This window comes from Eretmochelys imbricata, chromosome 6, assembly GCF_965152235.1.
Source record: "Eretmochelys imbricata isolate rEreImb1 chromosome 6, rEreImb1.hap1, whole genome shotgun sequence".
Taxonomy (NCBI): Eukaryota; Metazoa; Chordata; order Testudines; family Cheloniidae; genus Eretmochelys; species Eretmochelys imbricata.
The window spans coordinates 12,849,094-12,871,609 of NC_135577.1; the positions used below are offsets into that span (position 1 = coordinate 12,849,094).

Consider the following 22,516-nt stretch of genomic DNA (forward strand, 5'->3'; position numbering starts at 1 on the left):
CTGTAAAATAAGAGAGAGGAGCAGAAATAAAATCTGTGGAGTGCACTAATGTCTTGTGGTAGCGTGTGTCCCTCTGGGGGAGGGAACAGCAGTTGAGGCCAGGGGTCTACTACTGGCCTTGTAGCTCTTCCCCATTCAGCAGCAGAACAGACCTCTCTGCAGGGACAGACACCAGAATAGGATGTGGCATAGAGGACAGGAAGAAGACTGTCTAGTGCTAGCTTGCAAGGTAAATCAAATGGCTTTCTCTCGTCTCCTGGGGTCCTATCTGGTGGGAGGGGAAGCCACTCAGCCGAACTAGAGACTTTTTGATTAACTTTACTGTGAATAGCTGGATTCTAACTCCACTGGGCACGCAATAAGAACTACTGGCGCTTGCCAGTCTCACATGAAGTCCATGTGAGCCAGCTGGGGGACAAGCCTAAGTCTGGTAACTAGAAACCCTTGTGTCTTCTGTGGGGGCTGTGGCCAGCCCCTAGCTTACAGGAGGTGGAGAAGATTTCCCCATTGTGTTAGTGACTGGGAAACCTGATGCTTCAAGACCTTAAGCATCCTGCCTGACAGCTGGGATCTGCCCCATAACTGGTATCTCCTGCTTCTTGACCCTTAAGCTATATCTATGGGGCACTCCAAAGCATGGCTGTAGTGCGCACACACAGACCTAAGTGAGCTAGCTTTCATCCAGCTAGTTGAAATAACGGTAGTGGAAGCATGGCCTATACAAGACTAGCTGGGACTCTGGGTCGTACTCCAGTGGGTAGCCTGCACTGCTGTTGCTCTACTGCTTGATCTGGCTAGGCCAAAGCTACCTCGGCTACATCTACGCACTCACCTCTGTCTACACAGCAATCTACCCTTCTCCATTTGCATTAGTTTCCTTCTATCTTGCCTGGGGAAACTACAGCCCTCCAGCTCCTCTCCAAATCCCCTTCCAACAGCTAAAATCCTCTCTCCCACTGCTCCTACCACGTCAACACCCTCCACCTACTGTAGAACCCACAGGGACTGTCACGCTAACGTGGTGTAACTGTTCTAACCCCTCTATGAGCATCTTCTAGGGTAGCCTACTGTGGGACCAGATCCTGCAGACACTTAATGTGCATGTGGTAATGACTTCATGGGGACTTCACGCATGCATGGAGTTAAGCACGTGCTGAGGGCTGGCCAAGCAACACAAACTGTTCATTAAATGTCAATGTTCATTCTGCAGTAGGCAAAACCAATGCCTCAGAACCCTCCATGGAAAAAGCAGAAAGGCATGTGTATCCTAGAAATGCATGGTCACTTGCCTGAGATCTAGGAGACATGGGTTTGAGTCCCTGCTCTGCCTGACTGGGTGCACCTGTGTACTCCCACATCCCAAAATGGAGTGCTGCAAGGTCAGAGTCTTGGACTGTAAGAGGATGGCAGCAGGGATCATGCTTTTTGTTACTCTCTGCAAAAAGCATTGTGTGATGGCTTGGCACAATAATGAATGGAAGCCTGGTGGTTTATAGGCACAAGGCAATGAATTTGCCATTTGCTAAAATTCAAAGTAGTATAAAGATCGTGCTGTAGTTGTAAAGGCTGTTGCTTCTGTGCTTAAATCATGTACTTGGAGACTAACCATGAGAATTATTGCTGAAAGCTGGGCACTTATCTGCTAGAAGCAACAGAGAAGGAGAAAGACTTGGGTGTATTGCTCGATCACAGGATCGCTCTGAGATTTCACTCTGATGCAGCTGGGAACAAGGCTAACCCAGTCATGGGATACTCGGGTGAGGTATTTCCAGTAGAGAGCGGGAAGTGCTAGTACCATTATACAAGGCACTGGTGAGACCTCATCTGCAATACTGTGTGCAATTCTGGTCTCCCATGTGTAAGATGAATTCAAACTGGACCAGATATGGAGAAGGGCTACTAGTATATCCAGAGAAATGGATAACCTCACTTAGGAGAGGAGACTGAAATACTTTTATTTAGCCTAACCAAAAGAAGGCTGAGGAGAGATAGATGACTGAATTCTCTAAATACATCAGAGGGATTACTATCAGAGAGGAATTAACATAAGCACCAACGTGGACACAAGAACAAATGGATATAAACTGGCCATAAGCAAGTCTAGGCTTTAGATTAGACAAAAGTTTCTCTATCAGAGGAGTGAGGTTCTGGAGCAACCTTTGAAAGGGAGCAGGGGGCGGTAAAAAGCGTAACTGGCTTCAAGACTGAGCTTGATAAGTTTATGGAGGGGAGAGTAGGATGAGACTGCCTACAATGGCACACGACCGCTCTGTGACTGCGAGCTGCAAAGATCTCCACGGGCTGGTCTAAAGGACACGAGGTGGGGAGGGCTCTGAGTTACTATAGAGAATTCTTTCCCCAAGGTATCTAGCTGGTGGGTCTTGCTCACATGTTCAGGGTCTCACTGATCACCATTTTGGGGATTGGGAAGGAATTTCCCCCATGTCAGAGACCCTGTCGGTGGGGGTTTGCCGTCCTCTCCAGCACAGGGCACGGGTCACTTGCAGGTTTAAACTACTGTAAATGTGGGGATTCTGTTTAGTTTTGTCTTTATATCATTATTTGAGGACATCACTAACCCAGACAGAGGTCATGGGTCTATTGCAGGAGTGGGTGGGTGAGGTTCTGTAGCCTGTAATGTGCAGGAGCTCAGACTACTCAGGAGCTCAGGTCCCTTCTGGCCTTAAAGTCTGTGACAGAAGAGAGGGGGTTCCCTGAAAGCTCAACAGTGGCAGCGGACAGCCAACTATAAGCAGTAACGCAACACTGGAGATACAAGTTGCATGCAGCTGGATGGGTGCCTGTGACTTTCTTTCTACCAGCTAAATGATGTGACAATGCAGTCAGCATAGACAATCCTGCACATGAAAGACTTGGTATCATCTTGGCACAGAAGAAAGACACATAATTGCCTTAGGGTACCAGAAACAATCCAAAGGGAGTGGTGCAAGCTACAATGTTTGAATGAGGATTGCCAGCACTGATCTGTGCCAGGGTAGAACAATAGCAATAAGCTGTTTCCTCCAACAACTCAATGGTGTATTTAAATGATGCAAAACTGGGGGTCAATACTGGCTGATGGGCAGTTATGGGGGGGGGGCAGCAGTGTGCTTTCTAGGACTACAGTGATGGAAGGGGAAGGCTTAGCTAACCAAACTACCCTGGAGCCAAAACAATAGGGGGGCAGCAGAAGAACAAGTTTCAGACACAAGGGTGTAAGTTCTGTATTTCTGCTACTGCTGCCTATTAAAATCTTTAAACGGAAAAACCTGGCCATCCCTAATTCTAAAGGCAGGGTGAAGAAGAAGGGAGGCCTCAGTAGTCTACTGAAAGGCCAATTCTGAAGAGGTATAAAATGTCATTGCGTGGGGTTTCTTCCAGACACTGAAGGTGAGGGATGATTTTCCCCTGACAGAAAAGGTCTGCTTCAAAGTCCATGGGAATCCTTCCATTGACCTCTGGGGCAGAGACACCAGACAGGAGAGAGTTGGAGGAGAGGATGAAACTTCTCCACTTAGGGGAAAAGTGCTGAGTGTGATAGAAAAATGGCCAAATGTTTCTCCTGCTGAAGTAGGGAGACTTGGGCCTGGTCTACAGTACGCAGTTATTTCCAAATGAGGCGAGTTACCTCGAAATAAAACTGGTTCCGTCCACACGACCAAACCAGTTTTTTCAATTTAAAGGGCTCTTTACTCCCATTTCTGTACTCCACCTTGGCAAGTGGAGTAGCACTAAAACTGAGATCGCAGTTCCGGGTTAGAGGTACTGTGGACGCAATTTGACAATATTAGCCTCCGGGAGCTATCCCAGAATGCTCCCTTGTGACCGCTCCGGACAACTCTCTGAACTCCGATGCACGAGCCAGGTAGATAGTAAAAGCCCCTGGAACTTTTGAATTTCCTGTTTGGTCACCATCAGCACAGTCGACCAGCACAGGAAACCGCGCAGAGTCCACCATCTCAAGAGGCCACGCAGTCCTGGATTCGCAGACGAGCTCCAGCTTGGTCTGAACGGGAGGTACTGGATCTCATTGCATGTTGGGGAGACGAATCTCTTCTGGCACAACTATGTTCCAAAAAAAGGAACGCAAATACGTACATTAAACTCTCCACTGCCATGACGGAAAGAGGCTACTCCAGGGACACAGAACAGGGTCGTACAAAAAAAATCAAGGAGCTGCAAGCTGAATTCTGTTGCCCGGCCGCATGTGATGGCTTACTCACAACAAAGTGGCAGGCACTTCAGTATGAGAGGCAAAATGAGACCTTGTACAGAAAGAACACGTGCTGTGTATTATGAATTGCCTGTTTCACTGAGAAACAGCGTCCCCTTTGTTCTCTAAACTGTATCTTTTAAAATACTACTCTCCCTTTTTCTTCTCCTGCAGCAGGCACAAATGTTTCAATGCAGCCCCTATCTACTCCATCCCAGAGGCTGGTCCAGATTAGAAGGTGGAAAAAATGAACTCGGGACAATGATTGCTGAGCTTTTGCAGTCCTCCCGCATTGATAGGGCCCAGTGGAGTGTATGGAGGCAAACAATTGCGGAGTCGTGTAAAGCGTTACATGAATATGAAGAGAGGAAGGACGTGGGCGATGAGAGCAGGCAGGATGCTATGGTCAAGCTCATGGGGGAGCAAACTGATATGCTCCGCTGTATGGTGGATCTAATGCGGGAAAGGCAGCAAGACCATAGACTGCCACTGCAGCCCCTGGATAACCGCCCTCCCTCCTCCCCAAGTTCGATAGCCTCCTCACCCAGATGCCCAAGAACGTGGCGGGGGGAAGGGGGTGAGGCTGCGGGGACCAACACAGTCAACCCCAGAGGATTGCTCAAGCAGCAGAAAACTGGCATATCCTAAATTTTGATTTGGTTTCTGGACTAGTCCTTCCCTCCTCCTCGTCCACCCCCTAACCCAATACCCCCCTCTATCTTCTCATTTCTCTCAATGTTTTGTGCAACAACTAATACAGAACGGTTTTTAAACAATTGTGACTTTATTTCCTTTCATATATATATATGGGGGGGGGGGTGGGTAACTTTAAGAGAAACAACAACTCTCACAGCGTACCCTGGCCAGTCATGAAACTGGCTTTCAAAGCTTCTCTGATCTGCAGCGCGCCCTGCTGCGCTCTTCTAATCGCCCTGTTGTCTGGCTGTGTGAAACTTGTCGCCAGGCAAGTTGCCTCAACCTCCCACCCCGCCATAAATGTCTCCCCCTTACTCTCACAGATATTGTGGAGCACACAACAAGCAGCAATTACAATTGGAATATTGGTTGTGCTGAGATGTAACCGAGTCAGTAAACTACACCAGCATGCTTTCAAAAGTCCAAATGCACATTCTACCAAATGCACTTGCTCAGCCTAGAGTTGAACTGCTCCTTACTACTGTCCAGGGTGCCTACGTACGGCTTCATGAGCCATGGCATTTAGGGGTAGTCTGGGTCCCCCAAGATAACTATAGGCATTTCAACATCCCCAACAGTAATTTTTGGTCTGGGAAGTAAGTTCCTTCCTGCAGCTGTTCAAACAGACCAGAGTTCCTGAAGATGCGAGTGTCATGCACCTTTCCAGGTCATCCCACATTGATGTCGGTGAAACGTTCCTTGTGATCCACCAGTGCTTGCAGCACCATGGAAAAGTACCCCTTGCGGTTTATGTACTGGCTGCCCTGATGTTCCAGGGCGAAGATGGGGATATGTGTTCCGTCTATTGCCCGCCGCACTTAGGGAATCCCAGCGCATTAAAGCCATCCACAATGGTCTGCACGTTTCCCAAAGTCACTCGCCTTGATAGCAGCTGGTCATTGATTGCATTGGCTACTTGCAGCACAGCAGCCCCCACAGTAGATTTCCCCACTCCAAACTGATTCCCGACTGACCGGTACCTGTCGGGCATTGCAAGCTTCCACAGGGCTATGGCCACTTGCTTCTCAACTGTGAGGGCTGCTCTCATTTTGGTGTCTTTGCGCTTCAGGGCAGGGGACAGCAAGTCACAAAGTTCCATGAAAGTGGCCTTACGCATACGAAAGTTTCGCAGCCACTGGGAATCATCCCATACCTGCAACACTATGCGGTCCCACCAGTCTGTGCTTGTTTCCCGGGCCCAGAATCGGCGTTCCACAGCATTAACCTGGCCCAACAGCACCATGATCTCCCAATCGCCACATGCCGTGCCATCTGTGTCCGTGTCCTCATCAGTATAGTAATCGCGCTGTCATCACTTCCTTGCCCAGTCTTGCAGGTACTGCACATACTGCTGCATAATGCATGAGGTATTTACAATGGTCAAAATGCAGCAGAGATCTGATCGGGCTCCATGGCTATGGCGCTTGCACGGGTAATCCTGGAAAAGGGGTGCGAAACGCAGGAGAGCAGAGTGGCAGCAGAAGCTGTGCTGTTTGGTTCACGGTAGCCGAACAAAGACTGAAAATGGTTGTCTTCTGTGGCTGTCACAGAGGTGGGAGCCCAGGACAGACAACATGGAGAAGCTCGCAAGCGTGGCAATAGCGGGAGAGCAGAGTTGGCGGCAGAAGCTGTGTTGCTCGATTCACAATGGCCAAGCAGAGTTGAGTTGGAGAGGTGGATTCATCATGGCAGGAGAGCAGCGGTGCACCGTCTGCTGAAAGCAGTATGGCGTCTGCACGCCAAAAAGGGGCGAAACGATTGTCTGCCGTAGCTTTCTGGTGACACACACCCAGAAACACCCGCCAGAATGTTTTTGCCCCATCATGCTTAACTGGGAGCTTACCCGAGAATTCCAATGGGCGGCAGGGACTGTGGGAACTGTGGGATAGCTACCCACAGTGCACCGCTCTGACATTTGATGCCAGCCTTGGTACTGTGGACGCAGTCTGCCAAATTCAACCGCTTTAGTAGGGACACAGAAGACCGAACGTATAAAATAGCTTCCGAAAATTCGAATAGAATAATTTTGAAATAATCTTGTACTGTAAACGTACTGAGGGGTAGCAGTGCCATGAGAAAAAGACAGACGGAGCCTAGGAAAACCACCAGCCAAGAGAAGCTCAAGAGGCCTAAGCCTATTGAGGTGTCCTTACATCCCATCCTCAGGTTTCACATAGCTCAGGCTGAGGCCTGCCTCGGTCTGTGGAGCTCCATACTTGGCCAGGTTAGGTTTCTTCAAGGCCTGGTATGAGGCCTCCCTGCTTTTTCACTAGTTTCACCCCTAACTTGGACTCTGCACAGGCCACTAAGGCTAACCCCCTTAATCTTATTTTAAAAGAGCTATAAAATCATTAACAATCACGGGCCTCAGTTCCACACCTCATCAGAACAATAGCACCTCCATCAGCCCCTGGCACCACGCCAGAGCCCTGTTCCAACACTGACTCAGACAGAACGCAGTGACTCCTAGTGAATTAACACCACTGCTTTCTGGACCTCCTGGGTTTTGCCCACAGATCCCCCTACTCAGCACTGAGGAGGCCTGATCCTTCCAAAGGTATGGCATGTAATGTTAGGTCTCAGCAGGTGTCCCTTATGGGGTTGGTGATGGGATAAAGCACCAGGGTGACTAGGGGCCAGGACTACACCTGTACGGAGATGACGATGTCGCCCGCATGGGGGGAGCTTGGGGATCTGTTGCTCTCTAGGGGCTGGTTCACATGGATGTTAATGAGAGTGCTACAGCCACTCCCTAGAGATGGTTAGTCCTTTTCGTTCAGAATCGCCTGGTTTTCGCTCTGAAGATCATGGAGTTTAAATCTCAGTGTGGGCCCAAGCAGGAGCAGTTAAAATTGCAAGCCAGAGATTGACATACAGGGCAAGGGGGTGCAGAGTAGTGGGACAGAAGACCAGACTAGCAGCATGTGTGTAGGTCAGAGTTAAGAGTTCAAGCAGAGCTGTGGGGGAGGCGTGTTTGGCAGCTGTTAGCATCAGGCTCAGGGGCCCGTTCTCCATTCCCCAGTCACAGGAGCAGTTTCTCTACACACCTTGCTTGCCCTGCCGCAAAGATAAAGCATCTCTGAGTGAGTTTTACATTCCTCCCCCGATGCCCCCCCGCCCCAGTGTTCACAACACAACAGGGAAGTAGGGAAGAAGCAGAGACGGAGTTACCAACTCTCATCATGTTATTGTGAGTGATGCAATACTTTGTGCTTTTCTTAAAGCTCCAGCTCCTGGAGTCAGGTGAACATACCAGAACATCAGCTTTCCTTTTAAAAAACGGGTTTCAAGCCTCATCTTTTTGTTTTATGTTTGTATGGTGCCTGGCCCAATGGGGTCCTGCTCCATGACCGGAGCTCTTAAGCACTGCAGGAATACAAATACATAATAACTGTAGAGACAGAGAAGCTTCAAAGCATGACCTCCGCAGATTCAAAAGCCAGAAAAGCATTTTACAATAGCCACAAATTTGTTATTTTTAAAATCTCATGATTTTTAAGGGAAGCTCAGGAGTTTGGGGGGACTCATGATTTTTGAGCGCTCAGGGTTGGCGATATTCTCAGCAGTGAGAAGGGAAGAAAGAGCGAGGGAGATGAGACGGGGAGCCCCAACCCCAAAGAGCCAAAAATCAAGAGATTGCTACAAAAATCTTGAGATTTTTCACACAAAAAAATACACTTGAGGGGTTTTTTCATAGGTTCATGGATTTTCAGGCCAGAAGGGACCCTTAGATCAACCAATCTGACCTCCAGCAGAGCACGCACCAGAGAATGTCACCCTGTTTCCTCTGCATGGAGCCCGATAACTCGTGTCTGAGTAAAGCATCTTCCAGACAGGCCGCCTGTGGGCTGGTCTACACTAGAAAGTTAGGTTGACCCAGGTGTGTCCCTCAGGGCTGTGAAAAATTCACCCTCCTGAGAGACGTAGTTAATCCAGCCTCTCTCCCAGGGTAGATGCCATGAGCTCACTGGAAGAACTCTGCCATCGTCCTACCTCTCGGAGCGGTGGATTTACGACAGCGTTGCTGCAGTATGTGTCAGCACTACAGGGCAGCACTGCAGCTGTGTAGACATAGCCTGATTGAGAATCCATCACTTCCAGTGGTCGTCTGTTCCAAGGGTTAGTCACCCTTCAAAGTGTGTGCCTTACGTCTACCTTAGATTTGGCCACGGACGGTGGGTGAACCACAGGCTTGGGGAGGCTAGCCCCTGGCCCGGCCCACCCTTCAGCCTGAGGCCCCACCCCAAAGCCCAGAATCCCTCCCTCCCACGGCTACCAGCCTCCCCTTCCAATCCCGGGTTGCCCAAGCACCACCAGCCCCAAAGCGCCAGGGCACACACACACACCCAGAGCACCAGACAGGCTGCCCCATCAGCCCCGCAGCACTGGGTGGGTGGGCTGCTCCCCAGCACCAGACCACTGGGTGGGCGTCGGACAGCCCTCCCTTTCCCCCCAGCCCTGGAGAACTGGGTGGTGCGGCCCTAGCCCCAGCCCCAGCCCCAGCCCCAGCCCCAGCCCAGCAGGCTTCCCGGAAGAGGAGCAGGCTGCTTACCTGGCCTGGGGCCAACTACCAGCAGCAGAAGGAGGGGGCCTTGGGCGGAGCATGGGCAGGGCCACGCGGGGCTCTTTGCGGAGGTACAGCCTCCCCAGGCTATTGTACGCATCGTCCATGGATTTGGCTGGCTCCAACTTCCAACCGCTGGATCTTGTTCTACCCTTCTCCACTCGATTAAAGAGCCCTTTAATAGCCAGTCTTTTCGCCCTATGAATGTACTTGGGCACTGTACTTGAGCTACTTGTTGATCTCCTTTTCGATAACCTAAACTGACTGAGCACTGAGAATCTCTTGCTAGCCGGCACTTCTTCCAGCCGGCAAATTGCATTTGTGACTCTTCTCTGTATCCACTCCAGTTTTTCAATAACCTAATCCCACAGAACAAGAAAGAAAAAGGCCTCATTCAATACCATGGCCACCTACACACTGACTCGACCTTGTGCCTGCCCGCCCGCTTCGAATCATAGAATATCAGGCTTGGAAGGGACCTCAAGAGGTCATCTAGTCCAACCCCCTGCTCAGAGCAAGACCAATCCCCAACTAAATCATCCGATCCCAGAAGGATACACTGACTAGACCCCTCGATTCCAGGCAACTTGGCCTTCTGATTTTTGGGGCACTTGGGGTGTGCTTGAGCCCTGTTTTTAAGCTTTTCTCTGCAACTGTGAGGGCAAGAAACTTACTTTTCTTTTGAATGCACACTGAGGTTCTCAGCTAGTTCCTTGTTTCCAGGAGATGGGGCTTGAAATAAAACACTGAAAAGGTAGCGTAACAGGAGGCTTCAATGGGAGGGGGGTCTTAGGGCTGAAGGGTTCGATGGTTATGTTTCCCTTTCACCCTGAGCTTTGCACTTTTCACCCGGCCCCTCCCCAGCACCAGGCAGCTCCCCAGGTGCTGCCTCTCTGCTCATCTGATTCACACCCCGCCCCCTCCCCACCACTCACTCACCCTACAAAGCCCGGGTCCCACAGCCTCCCCCCTTATGAGAAGTGGCTGCTAGACAGGGCTTCTTTCTTAGCATCTTCAGCCATGGGGCTGGGCTGTAGGTATTTTGTGGGCTTAGTGCTGCTCTGCTCCCTAAGGATAGCCCTTGGGCAGGGGGACTTCCACAGGATCAGTTTCTCTGTCTTGCAACATGAGTATGACTGTGGAGACTATGGGATGCAGCTGCTGGTCTTTCCCAGCCAGGGCCACACCGTCCGCTTCAAAGTTGTGGGTAAGTAGCTGCCTGGCTGCTTCATAAGAAAGCTAAGAAGCCTCCTGCTCATCTGCCCTCTTAGACATGCAGAAGGGTTTTATGGGTCTCCTGTGGAAACCTCTTACTTCTACAGTATGTAATGAGAGCTTTAGGAAGGGAACAAGAAGGTCCTACTCTAGTGCTTTTTGGTGGCCTGGCTGTTACCCTCAAATCTTGAGTACCCTGGTCTCCTGAAGTGAGAGTCTGTGGCTTCTGTCCCCTGGAGAAAAGACTGGAGATAGCCCTAACCGTTGAATCCAGGTAGCAAAGTCTTTCCTTACAACAGCCTGCTGACCATGACCCACAAAATAGCAGAGGGTAAAGAGGGAACCCTGCTGGGGGGAGACTGTAAAAGGACATACCAAAATGTGGCTGGGTATCCCAAGCTCTGGTGTAACTCGGCCCTTTGAGCTCCAGACGCCTGGATCCTGCGCCTCTGTGGGCGATCACCTCCATGTTGTCATGCCCAAGGATGGGATGGCCTGGCCTGGCCTGGCTCGGCCACTCTCAGCACTCCTTGTTAGGGGGCTTATTCCTTCACCCACTTACTTCCCTGGTCCTTCTTGCATGAACAGAGAGCAACAATAACCGAAGTCCAAAGTTGCAAACAATTCGAAGTTTATTGGGGGGAACTTCCAGCAAGCATGATTCCTGTTTCCTTCCTTAGTGTCCTCCTTCCCAGCTCTGACACCACAGAGCCTTACACCTGTGTCCCTGTTCCCATTCCTGCCCATAGCCAAACATTATTACAATTTCCTTACCCCCATTCCCTGTTCCAATTTCCCCCTTTAGCAAAACATGATTCCAATTTCCGCACCCCTGTTCCCATCCCCTCCCACCCACGCCCACTCACTTCCTTATTGACTACAGATTATATAGTAAAACTTGAGTTCTGCTTAGCTATATCTTAACCAATCATTTTCCTGAAATGTAACTAACGAATCCTAATATATTGGTACATAATTATGTACCCAATTATATCCCACCACCTTAATGAGTTTACACCCAGCAAAATTAATTATACAGCAGACAGAAACAATCACAGAACCAGACAGAGATTATACAGACAAACAATAGCAAAGTGGGAACTATAAATGACAAAACAATACAGAAGTGAGGATTTCACATCCCAGCTATTGATGAGTGAGTTCTTGCCAGACAGGATGCTATCAAACTAAGTTTCCTTTTACATTTGCTAGGCACTTCCCTTTCTCTGGAGGTGATAGGAATACAATCATGTCCTGATAGTGCCTAACAGCCCAATAGCACCTTATTTCAATGTGACTAGTTTGGAATGTGAGGATGTGACCGGTCGCCTCCCAGCTTATGGCTGCCTCTGATGCTTAGCCAAAGGCCTTAGCCTAAGAACAGGGCCTCAGACTGTCACAGTAAGAGAAGGCCCTTACACCAGCAGACAGTGATTTTGATTCTTTCCCTTATACCAATAGAACTAGCCAAGTGATAAGAATACACCTAAATTCTGAGAGAATAGGCCTTTACAGACAGGCCTGAATATCTATATCCTAACACTCCTGGCTCTAGGTCAGACTTGGTAAATGATGGCCGTCCTGTATCTTTGGAGCTGCTTCCCACCATGCTAAACTCCACTAAACTGAAGGATGTGACAAACCACAGTCACTGTTCCAAACATGGCTACTTGGCTAAGCTTCATCAAGGGCTTTAACTCTTCCTTACCCACGACCTGTATGACTCTCTCCACAGATGAGTTTGGGACACCCTTCGAAGTTACCAACTGCTCCATTTGTCTCCATTGGGTCACATCTGGCGAGCAAGGAGCGATGATCTTCTCAGCTGGCTACAATGGCTGTCATGTGCAGAAGAAGGTGAGGGGGGTTGGCACGCCTCACCCCAGTGTACCTGAGCAACAACAGAAGCTGGAGATGGGTCCATACCTGCAGTCACAGCAGCCTGTGCAGCTGGGGGGCGCTGAGCTTAGCGCCTACAGAGAGTCTGTTAGGCCACAATACTGACTGATTGGTGTCTCTTTATTGCAGGATGGGCGTAACCACCTGCAAGTCCGAGTGGAGGAACTGCTGAGCGCCAGGGCCGTCGCTGCCACCTATGATGTGAACATGACCTGCCCCAAGCCCACTGAACGTGACTTAACCCCAGAGGAGACCATGCGCTACGTGCCCCAGCCGCAGCCGGGCCTGGTGCGCCCGGTGCCCCAGCCGCAGCCGGGCCTGGTGCGCCCGGTGCCCCAGCCGCAGCCGGGCCTGGTGCGCCCGGTGCCCCAGCCGCAGCCGGGCCTGGTGCGCCCGGTGCCCCAGCCGCAGCCGGGCCTGGTGCGCCCGGTGCCCCAGCCGCAGCCGGGCCTGGTGCGCCCGGTGCCCCAGCCGCAGCCGGGCCTGGTGCGCCCGGTGCCCCAGCCGCAGCCGGGCCTGGTGCGCCCGGTGCCCCAGCCGCAGCCGGGCCTGGTGCGCCCGGTGCCCCAGCCGCAGCCGGGCCTGGTGCGCCCGGTGCCCCAGCCGCAGCCGGGCCTGGTGCGCCCGGTGCCCCAGCCGCAGCCGGGCCTGGTGCGCCCGGTGCCCCAGCCGCAGCCGGGCCTGGTGCGCCCGGTGCCCCAGCCGCAGCCGGGCCTGGTGCGCCCGGTGCCCCAGCCGCAGCCGGGCCTGGTGCGCCCGGTGCCCCAGCCGCAGCCGGGCCTGGTGCGCCCGGTGCCCCAGCCGCAGCCGGGCCTGGTGCGCCCGGTGCCCCAGCCGCAGCCGGGCCTGGTGCGCCCGGTGCCCCAGCCGCAGCCGGGCCTGGTGCGCCCGGTGCCCCAGCCGCAGCCGGGCCTGGTGCGCCCGGTGCCCCAGCCGCAGCCGGGCCTGGTGCGCCCGGTGCCCCAGCCGCAGCCGGGCCTGGTGCGCCCGGTGCCCCAGCCGCAGCCGGGCCTGGTGCGCCCGGTGCCCCAAATATATCCTCCACCAAGCAACATAGGTGTGTGGGGGTGTCTGTGACCTCTAGCTGGTTTGAGTGCATGTGGGTCCCCTCTAATGGAAGGTTTCATGGTCCACTTCTGACCCCTGTGGTGGTCTTCAGAGGAGCTGAACCTTGTCTCTTGCTTGCGGCTGCCATGTTAGAGCTGGTGTTGACAGTGTTGTAAGCCATAATCAAAAATGAGATTCGTTTAGAAATCATGCTGTTCCCCCACCCGCCCTCAGTTTATTTGAAGGGGAAGGGGTGGCTATTTGCCTTCTGGTTTTTCAAAGCTTTAGGGGGAAGGCACTTGCTTGCAAAGTCTGTGAGCTTCTTTGGCGCAAAATCCAGTCACACATGCACCAATGTGTCCTTGCCATTGGCCGCTCAGAGGGGCTTCCCCTGTTCCTCCAGTATCCCAGGGTTTGGGATCTGATGTTGTACCCCTTCATATCTCACCCCCACATCTGCTTGCAATCTGTCTCCTTCCCCCCCCACCCCCCCGCCCATGTGTCTCTCACAGGCTCTTCGTCCCTCACTCTCCTAGAGTCCTGTCTAGCCCTCCCCCTAAACCAGAGTGGCATCCACTTTGCCTGTAGGTACAGCTTCAGTCTCATGAAAGAAATTCGCAGCCATGTTTATGAGGGACACTTTCCTCTGATCAGCTATGGGGAAATGGTGGCCAACCTGCTAGCTTCTGCCCCATCATCCGTAAAGGGAGATGGTGACTTCAATAAAGGAAAAATTCATAGAGCAGGCGTCTGCTCACTATTTCATGAGATGGCTAGAGAAACCCACCCCAGAACTGCTAACTGATAAATTGGAGTTGACCACGCTGCTGGCTGTGTTGAGGGGGCTGTAGGGTGCGGGTGGGGGCTCTCCTCTGACACAGCAGCAGATCAGGAGCCTGAATTTCCAAGTGACATGTTAAGCCTGCTATCAGAGAAGGGCAACATCCTACATCGGGAGGACAGGGGTGGGGATCTGAGCACAATGCTATCTGAGGTGGTATGTGGTTTGAGGTTATGGTTGTGGGGGGCAGGGTGAGCTGGGATGGAGGACCACTGTGGGAGCTCTTGCAGCCCTTTGGGGAAGGGGAGGAGGGTTGGACTGGTGTTGAGGTCAGCCACTTGTCCAGAGGTCACTACAGATCTTAAAAAGTCTCTGGGGAAGGGTCTCTTGTGATCCCTTTAGAGGCTCTCTAGCTCTCCTTAATCCACACCCTGCTGTTCTAGGGGCGCATCTCACAGAGGAGCAGTGCCGTGTGGTGGCTGGGAAGATGCCCTGTGTGGATGCCCCAGGCCAAGCTGCTTGCTTCCAGGCTGGCTGCTGTTATGATGAGACTGACCTCACCACTCCCTGCTACTATGGCAACACAGGTAGGAGACCTGCCCTCATGTCAGCTTATGGAGCCTTTTGTCATCTCTGTCCTGGGAAGCTTGGTGACACACCGTACGTCTCAGATGAGTTTGGTCACCACCTACTAGCATGGTGAACTAGACTTGGATGCAATGTCTTTGTAACTCTCACCCTAGGCTGCAGCTGGCATCAGTTGTGTGCAAAGGGATTCCTTCCTACATCACGGTCTCTCCTCAGTTGCCCAATGCCTGGCAGATCTTGAGAGCCAACACCAAATGTGTGGTGGCAGAGGAAGAACCATCAGACGGTACAGGCTGGTGCTCCATCATCAGATCGATGGATAACTCTGCCGGCTTGTGTCTCGTTCCTGCACAACATGAGCTGCAATCATGCTGTCTCAGACAAACCCACTTACCCCCATGGGGCTTCATTTGATAGCTTCCAAAGCCAGAAGGGACCATTGTGATCATTAGTCTGATTTCCTGTATAACACAAGCTATAGGATTTCCCTGAAATAATTCCTCCAGCAGATCTCTTAGCAGACATCCAGTCTTGCCTTATCAGTGATGGAGAATCCACCATGACCCTGGACAAACCATTCCAAGAGTTAACTACCCTCGCTCTCAATCTACACCTTATTTAAATACTTAGACTGTAATCAAGTCACCCCTTAACCTTCTCTCTGTCTAAAGAGACAGAATTTGGTCACTACAAGGCCTGTTTTCTAATATTTCTCATGGCTCTTCTCCAATCTATCATCCTGAGTGTGGCATGGAACTCTTGCCCAATTCCTCTACCAGGAACATCTATACTTAATCCTGCTCCTTTGTGTTGCAGTCACTGTTCAGTGCCTCCTGGATGGTCACTTTGTTCTGGTGGTCTCCAGGGACATGTCCGATCACCCCATCATCCTGGAGAGTGTCCGGCTAGCCTATGCCCAGGCAGGGTGTGACCCCATCAGGATGACTGAGGCTTTTGTGATCTTCCGCTTCCCCCTCATGCAGTGTGGCACCACAGTCCAGGTGAGGGGACACCCACGGGAAGCCAGGGTGAGTGCTCTGCTCAGGGGCTTGGGGGACTAACCTGCCCCATGTCTCCACTCTTCCAGGTGATCCATGACAAACTGATCTATGAGAACCAGCTGATCTCTGGCATCGACATCCGGACTGGGCCGGACGGCTCCATCACCCGGGACAGCACCTTCATGTAAGTTGGCCTGCTCTATTGACTAGCAAGGAAGTGATGGTGAGCAGGCTTCAGCCCTTCCACAGTGGAAGCGTGAGGCCAGATCCTTTCCCCTGGCAAAGATCTGATCCATCAATTTTCCAGCAGCCTCTCCTGACCACCAAAGGACTTAGGGGATGTTCTACAGGTATGGATTCCCTGCAGTCACAGGCTGCCCCACACTCAGAAAAGGGGATATGCACCTGATCCCTAATGAGGCAAAATCTTGCTTTGTGAAGGGAAGGACACTCTGTGCAGCTGACTGTCCAAGAGTCAGGGTTTTACGTTGTCTGATCAAATGCCAACATTGGTCAGCCTCACCTCAGTCCCTGGAAAAATCCTGCAGCAGGTTGTCAAGGAATCCATTCTGAAGCACTTGGAGGAGAGGAAGGTGATCAGGACCAGCCAAAATGGATTCACCAAGGGCAAGTCATGCCTGACCAACCTGATTGCTTTCTATGATGAGAACTGGCTCTGTGCATGTGGGGAAAGCGGTGGACATGATATACCTTGACTGTAACAAACTTTGTTACAGACTCCCACAGTGTTCTTGACAGCAAATTAAAGAAGTAGGGGCTGGATGAATGAATTAAAGGTGGATCGAAAGCTGGCTAGATCATCAAGGTCAACGGGTAGCAATCAACAGCTCTGTCTAGTTGGCAGCTGGTATCAAGCGGCATGCCCCAGGCGTCTGTCCTGGGGTTGGTTTTGTTCATTATCATTAATGATCTTGATGATGGGATGGCTTGCTGAGGGTGTAAGTTAATGGATAACACTAAGTTGGGGGGAGAGATCTAGGAAAAATTGAAAATTGGGCTAAAAGAAATCTGAGCTTCAATAAGGACAAGTGCAGAGTCCTGCACTTAGGAGGGAAGAATCCCATTCACTGGTACAGGCTGGGGACCGACTGGCTAAGCAGCAGTTCTACAGACAAGGGCCTGGGGATTACAGTGTACGAGAAGCTGGCTACGAATGAATAGTGGGCCCTTGTTGCCAAGAAAGCTACTGGTATATTGGGGTGCATTAGTAGGAGCATTGCCAGCAGATGGAGGGAAGTGATGATTCCCCTCTATCCAGCAGTGGTGAAGCCCATCTGGAGTACTGTGTCCAGTTTTGGGCCCTCACCAACAGAAAGGATGTGGAAAAATTTGGAGATAGCCCAGCAGAGGGCAACAAAAATGATTAGGGGGCTGGGGCACATAATTTATGAGGAGAGGCTGAGGGACCTGGGCTTATTTAGCCTGCAGAAGAGACAAGTGAGGGGGGATTTGATAGCAGCCTTCCCCTACCTGAAGGGGTTCCAAGGAGGATGGAGCTTGGCTGTTCTCGGTGACGGCAGATGACCGAACAAGGAGCAATGGTCTCAAGCTGCAGTGGGGGAGGTCTAGGATGGCTATTGGGGACGGGACTATCCCTCTAGGAGGGTGGTGAAGCACTAGAATGGGTTACCTAGGGAAGTGGCAGAATCTCCATCCTTAGAGGTTCTGAATACCTGGCTTGACCAAGCCCTGGCTGGGATGATTTAGTTGGGGTTGGTCCTGCTTTGAGCAGCGGGTTGGACTAGCTGACCACCTGAGGGCTCTTCCAATCCTAATCTTATGATTGTAAATGCCACTTGCTGTGCGATCTCCAATGGCAAGTAGGCACAGCCAGCCTGACCCGAGAAGGGCTCCATGGGGCCACCCTGAGGGACTAATAACTCCCTACAGGGTTGGTAGAAAGAAAGCTTGGATAACAGTTGGTGGCAAACTTGATGTAAGGACTGTTGCCCCCTTACTAACATTCAGTGGGGTGTACTGGTTGGCTAGCTCCCAGTACTAAAAGGGGAAGGATCTATGGGAAATCAGGACCCTGAGAGTGACAGTCCCCAGGAACAATGCAGAGAGGCCAATGCTCCAGGTCAGCCTGAATGACAGGGTGGGTAGGCTAATCAGAGTCAGGAGGCCAGGGAGGTCCTGTCCTCCGTGTGAGCTGGATTTGCCTGGGTCACACAGTCAGGTCATGTGTTTCCTTTAACCTTTCCCATGTTTCCTTCTTTCTAAAATTGTTGATTAAATAACTTGCCTTTGCTTTACCTTGTATGTAATGGTCATGGGTCAGAAGTGCCCAATGCAGAGAGAGTACCCCGGAGTGGGGACACCCTAGCCCCTGTCCTAGGTGACCACAGCAGGGTTGGGGGTCGAGCCCCCGCCCCCCAGAATCCTGGGCCTAGCCTTGTTGGGGTTACGAGGACTCTGCCAGACAGGAGAGTGGAGGGGAGCCCTGAAGGGCAGGGAGGCCACTGGATAAAGGAAGTGGGAGCGAGGACTCGGATCCTTTCGCTAGCCCACTTCACCAGGGTAGTGCAGAAGCCAGGAAAGTTCCCCACAGGAGCAGGACTATTCCCCTGCGTACATTGAGAATGCTGCGAAAAGAGATGTGAGGACAAGTAAGCAGGTGCTTCTAGCTTGTCTGAGAAGGCCCCATGTGGCCGTGCTCAGATACTCCTGCTGACTCCCTGAGTTGGAGGGAAGAACATCTGAGTTGCTAAAAGGGTTGATCCACTAGCATCCTTGGATGTCTCCCATCCAAGTACTGATAGGGCCTGATCCTGCTTGTCTCAAGCACTAATAAGGTCACTGCCAGAAACCACATGGCCTCAATCTGAAGTCACAGAGCATCAGCCCCTGTCTCCTCCCTCTGCTCTCTCCTGTGCAGCCTCCATGCTCGCTGCATCTACAATGCCAGTGACTTTCTGCCAGTCCAGGTCGAGGTCTTCTTGCCCCCCACACCTGCTCCAGTCACCCAGGCAGGACCCCTCCGGCTTGAGCTGCGCATCGCCACAGGTAGGTGACCCCTCACTCCAGCACGGAGATCCCATCCCCCTGAAGGACCACAGGTGTCTCAGCTCTGCTCTCCTCCTACCCTCTCCCCCACAGACCCGAGCTATAGATCCTATCTCACAGAGAGAGACTACCCTGTGGTGAAGGTGCTCAGGGACCCTGTCTACATGGAGGTTCGCATCCTGCACAGAACAGACCCGTCCCTGGTTCTGGTTCTGCACCAGTGCTGGGCCACCCCAAGCGCCAACCCCCTGCAGCAGCCGCAGTGGCCCATCCTGGTGGACGGGTGAGTGGCTGGGATGGAGGGGGAGCATGGCTTGGGGAGGAGGAAGGCGGTTTCCTTAGTCCACCCTTCTCTCATGTCTTGCTCCCAGGTGCCCGTTCCTGGGAGACAACTACAGAACCCAGCTTGTGCCCGTGGGCCCGGCCTCATCTGAGCTGCCCTTCCCGACTCACCACCAGCGCTTCGTCCTCTCCACTTTTGCCTTTGTGGACTCCGCCTCCCAGGTGGCACTTGAGGGAGAGGTGAGAAGGGGCCCACATATAAAGCGGGTGAGGAGGGGGAAGTCGGAGTCCAGGGGCAGGAGCTCCTATTTTAGTCAGGTCCTGACCTCCTCAGCCTCTGCTGAGGCGCTGCACATGCAGAACCAAACTGATAGCTGTGAATCTGCTTCCTGGCTCCTACCAGCACTGGCCAGTCACTCACTAACTCCATTCTCACTTGTGTGGATTTTAGGTGTACATTTACTGTAGCACCTCAGCTTGCTACCCCTCCCGGCTGGAGCCCTGCAGGACCATGTGCCCATCAGGAGCTGCTACAAGTAAGTCGGAGTGGTCTGAAATCCATGTGGGTTTCTACAAGCTCCCATCCCAAATACCAGAGGACTCATAGTGAACAGAGATTTGCCCACCTCTGATATAGCAGGACAGGCAGAATACCACCCTCAGGACCATCCTGCCCAGCTCCTGAGTTCCCGGCCGGGGAGGCAAGCCCCCAGCCCATCCTGTGCTGTCCCTCTCCCTCGCAGCCTCAGCACACCTCCAGCACTCTCCTCCGGTAGGAGCTGTGAGCTCCCACTGCTCTGAGCAGCATCATAAGGGGGTTGGGATTGGAAAAGGGGCAGAGGGTGCCAGGGGGCAGTCGGGACAGGGGCTGGTTGGATTGGGCAGAGGTTCGGGGGGGCAGTCGGGGGGCATTGGATAGTCATTGGAGTCCAGCAGGGGCTGTCAGGGAGCAGGGGGTTGGATAGGGGTGTGGTCCCAGGGGGCAGTTAGGGGCAGGGGTCCTGGGAGGGGGCAGTCAGGAGACAAGGAGTTGGGGGGCAGAGGGGGTTTCTGAGGTGGGCAGTCAGGGGGCAGGAATTGGGAGGGAGCCAGGCTCTTTGGGGAGGCACAGCCTTCCCTACCTGGCCCTCCATATAGTTTTACAGTGCTAATGTGGCCCTCAGGCCAAAAAGTTTGCCCAGCCCTGTGCTATACACTGAGTGCAAGGTGTTCAGCCCAGCTCGTTATGTACCTCTACCATGTCCTGTAGCGCGAGCTAGGGTATGATGGGCTAACACGAAGAGGTAAATGGCCTAATCGCCTACAACTGCCCTATGTAGGAGACAATACTAGAAATTGCCTCTGGAGAGTGGAGCGTCTGCTGCTCCTGATGAAATGGCCTTTCTTCCCAACTTCTCCCACACTTCAAATAAGCAATTCAGGAAGATCTAATACCTGGTACCACAACCTGTCAGGAGGCCTGTAAGGGCTCATGGTTGAGTCCATGGTGACGCTGCATTTCATCACGATGGGCCCTCTGGTTGTGAGTGCGCTGGACAGACAGCTCCCTAACTCTCCATTCCATCTGCCAGGAGGCCGCCGGTTCCTGGATATCAACAATGGGACAGGAGAGCCCCAGGACCTGGTGAGTTCTCCTGGCCCTGTGATCTTCCAGGAGAGCCCTGAGCCGTGGAGAGAGCACGTCTATGAGAACAAGGGTGAGGTTTCTGTTAAACCCTAGTAGGACAACTGGCATCTTGCACAGTAACCTGGAATACAGCAAGTCAGTGCTGTCTAGGGGGTTCTAATATAAATGTTCATGGGGGGAGGGGGGCTACATGCAGAAGTCACTCCTTGATGATCCATATGTAAGCTAATGCTGGCTGACACCATACCTGTGAGTGCTTCCTATGAGTGGGCCAATATTGGGTTATATCCTTATCCTATGGACATTCATAGGATGTCTCAAAAACCAGCAAACTTGGGGGAGGCGGGGGGGACACTATGGCACCTCAATGGTGACTTGTATGCCCTGAGCCTCTGTGGCACTCAATGCACTGGGGCTAGCATTGCCTCTGCCCTCTATTGGATGGCTATCAATGGGATGGTGGTGCTGGCTCACAGTCTAAAAAGTGAGTTGACAATTCAAGTACCTTTCTGATGAAGGCTGGCCTAAGCGGTAGGGGGAGCACCACTGGGGCAGGGAAGTCTCGGTGTCATCTCCACACTTTAGACCCTACAGAAATCTGGATTGTCTTAACCTCTCCTCCTCCTCCTCCTTCAGACCCTGTCTCCAGACTGGACCTGACCCTGGTGCTTCTGGCCATGCTTTCATTGGTGGTTGTGGCTTCTCTCGTTACTGTGACACTACTCCATAGGAGAAGCAGCTGGATGACAAGGTCCCAAATCTTCCATGGCAGATGACTGTAAAATAAGGGAGAGGAGCAGAAATAAAATCTGTGGAGTGCACTAATGTCTTGTGGTAGCGTGTGTCCCTCTGGGGGAGGGAACAGCAGTTGTTGAGGCCAGGGGTCTACTACTGGCCTTGTAGCTCTTCCCCATTCAGCAGCAGAACAGACCTCTCTGCAGGGATAGACACCAGAATAGGATGTGGCATAGAGGACAGGAAGAAGACTGCAAGCTAGCACTAGACAAGGTAAATCAAATGGCTTTCTCTCGTCTCCTGGGGTCCTATCTGGGGGGAGGGGAAGCCACTCAGCCGAACTAGAGACTTTTTGATTAACTTTACTGTGAATAGCTGGATTCTAACTCCACTGGGCACACAATAAGAACTACTGGTGCTTGCCAGTCTCACACGAAGTCCATGTGAGCCAGCTGGGGGACAAGCCTAAGTCTGGTAACTAGAAACCCTTGTGTCTTCTGTGGGGGCTGTGGCCAGCCCCTAGCTTACAGGAGGTGGAGAAGATTTCCCCATTGTGTTAGTGACTGGGAAACCTGATGCTTCAAGACCTTAAGCATCCTGCCTGACAGCTGGGATCTGCCCCATAACTGGTATCTCCTGCTTCTTGACCCTTAAGCTATATCTATGGGGCACTCCAAAGCGTGGCTGTAGTGTGCACACACAGACCCAAGTGAGCTAGCTTTCATCAAGCTAGTTGAAATAACGGTAGTGGAAGCATGGCCTATACAAGACTAGCTGGGACTCTGGGTCGTACTCCAGTGGGTAGCCTGCGCTGCTGTTGCTCTACTGCTTGATCTGGCTA

General features: G+C 52.3%; 1 protein-coding gene across 1 annotated transcript; it reads left to right on the forward strand.

Moving 5' to 3' along the window:
- Positions 1 to 9,512: 9,512 nt before the first annotated feature.
- LOC144266432 (zona pellucida sperm-binding protein 1-like) lies at positions 9,513 to 21,716 on the forward strand. Its single transcript, XM_077819887.1, has 14 exons — positions 9,513 to 9,544; positions 10,436 to 10,680; positions 12,424 to 12,545; positions 12,717 to 12,851; positions 13,164 to 13,644; positions 14,859 to 15,002; positions 15,820 to 16,004; positions 16,091 to 16,188; positions 18,904 to 19,031; positions 19,125 to 19,314; positions 19,403 to 19,553; positions 19,765 to 19,849; positions 20,885 to 21,010; positions 21,577 to 21,716. Exons 1-14 carry the CDS (start codon positions 9,513 to 9,515, stop codon positions 21,714 to 21,716), a joined length of 2,262 nt encoding a protein of 753 aa, XP_077676013.1.
- Positions 21,717 to 22,516: the final 800 nt, after the last annotated feature.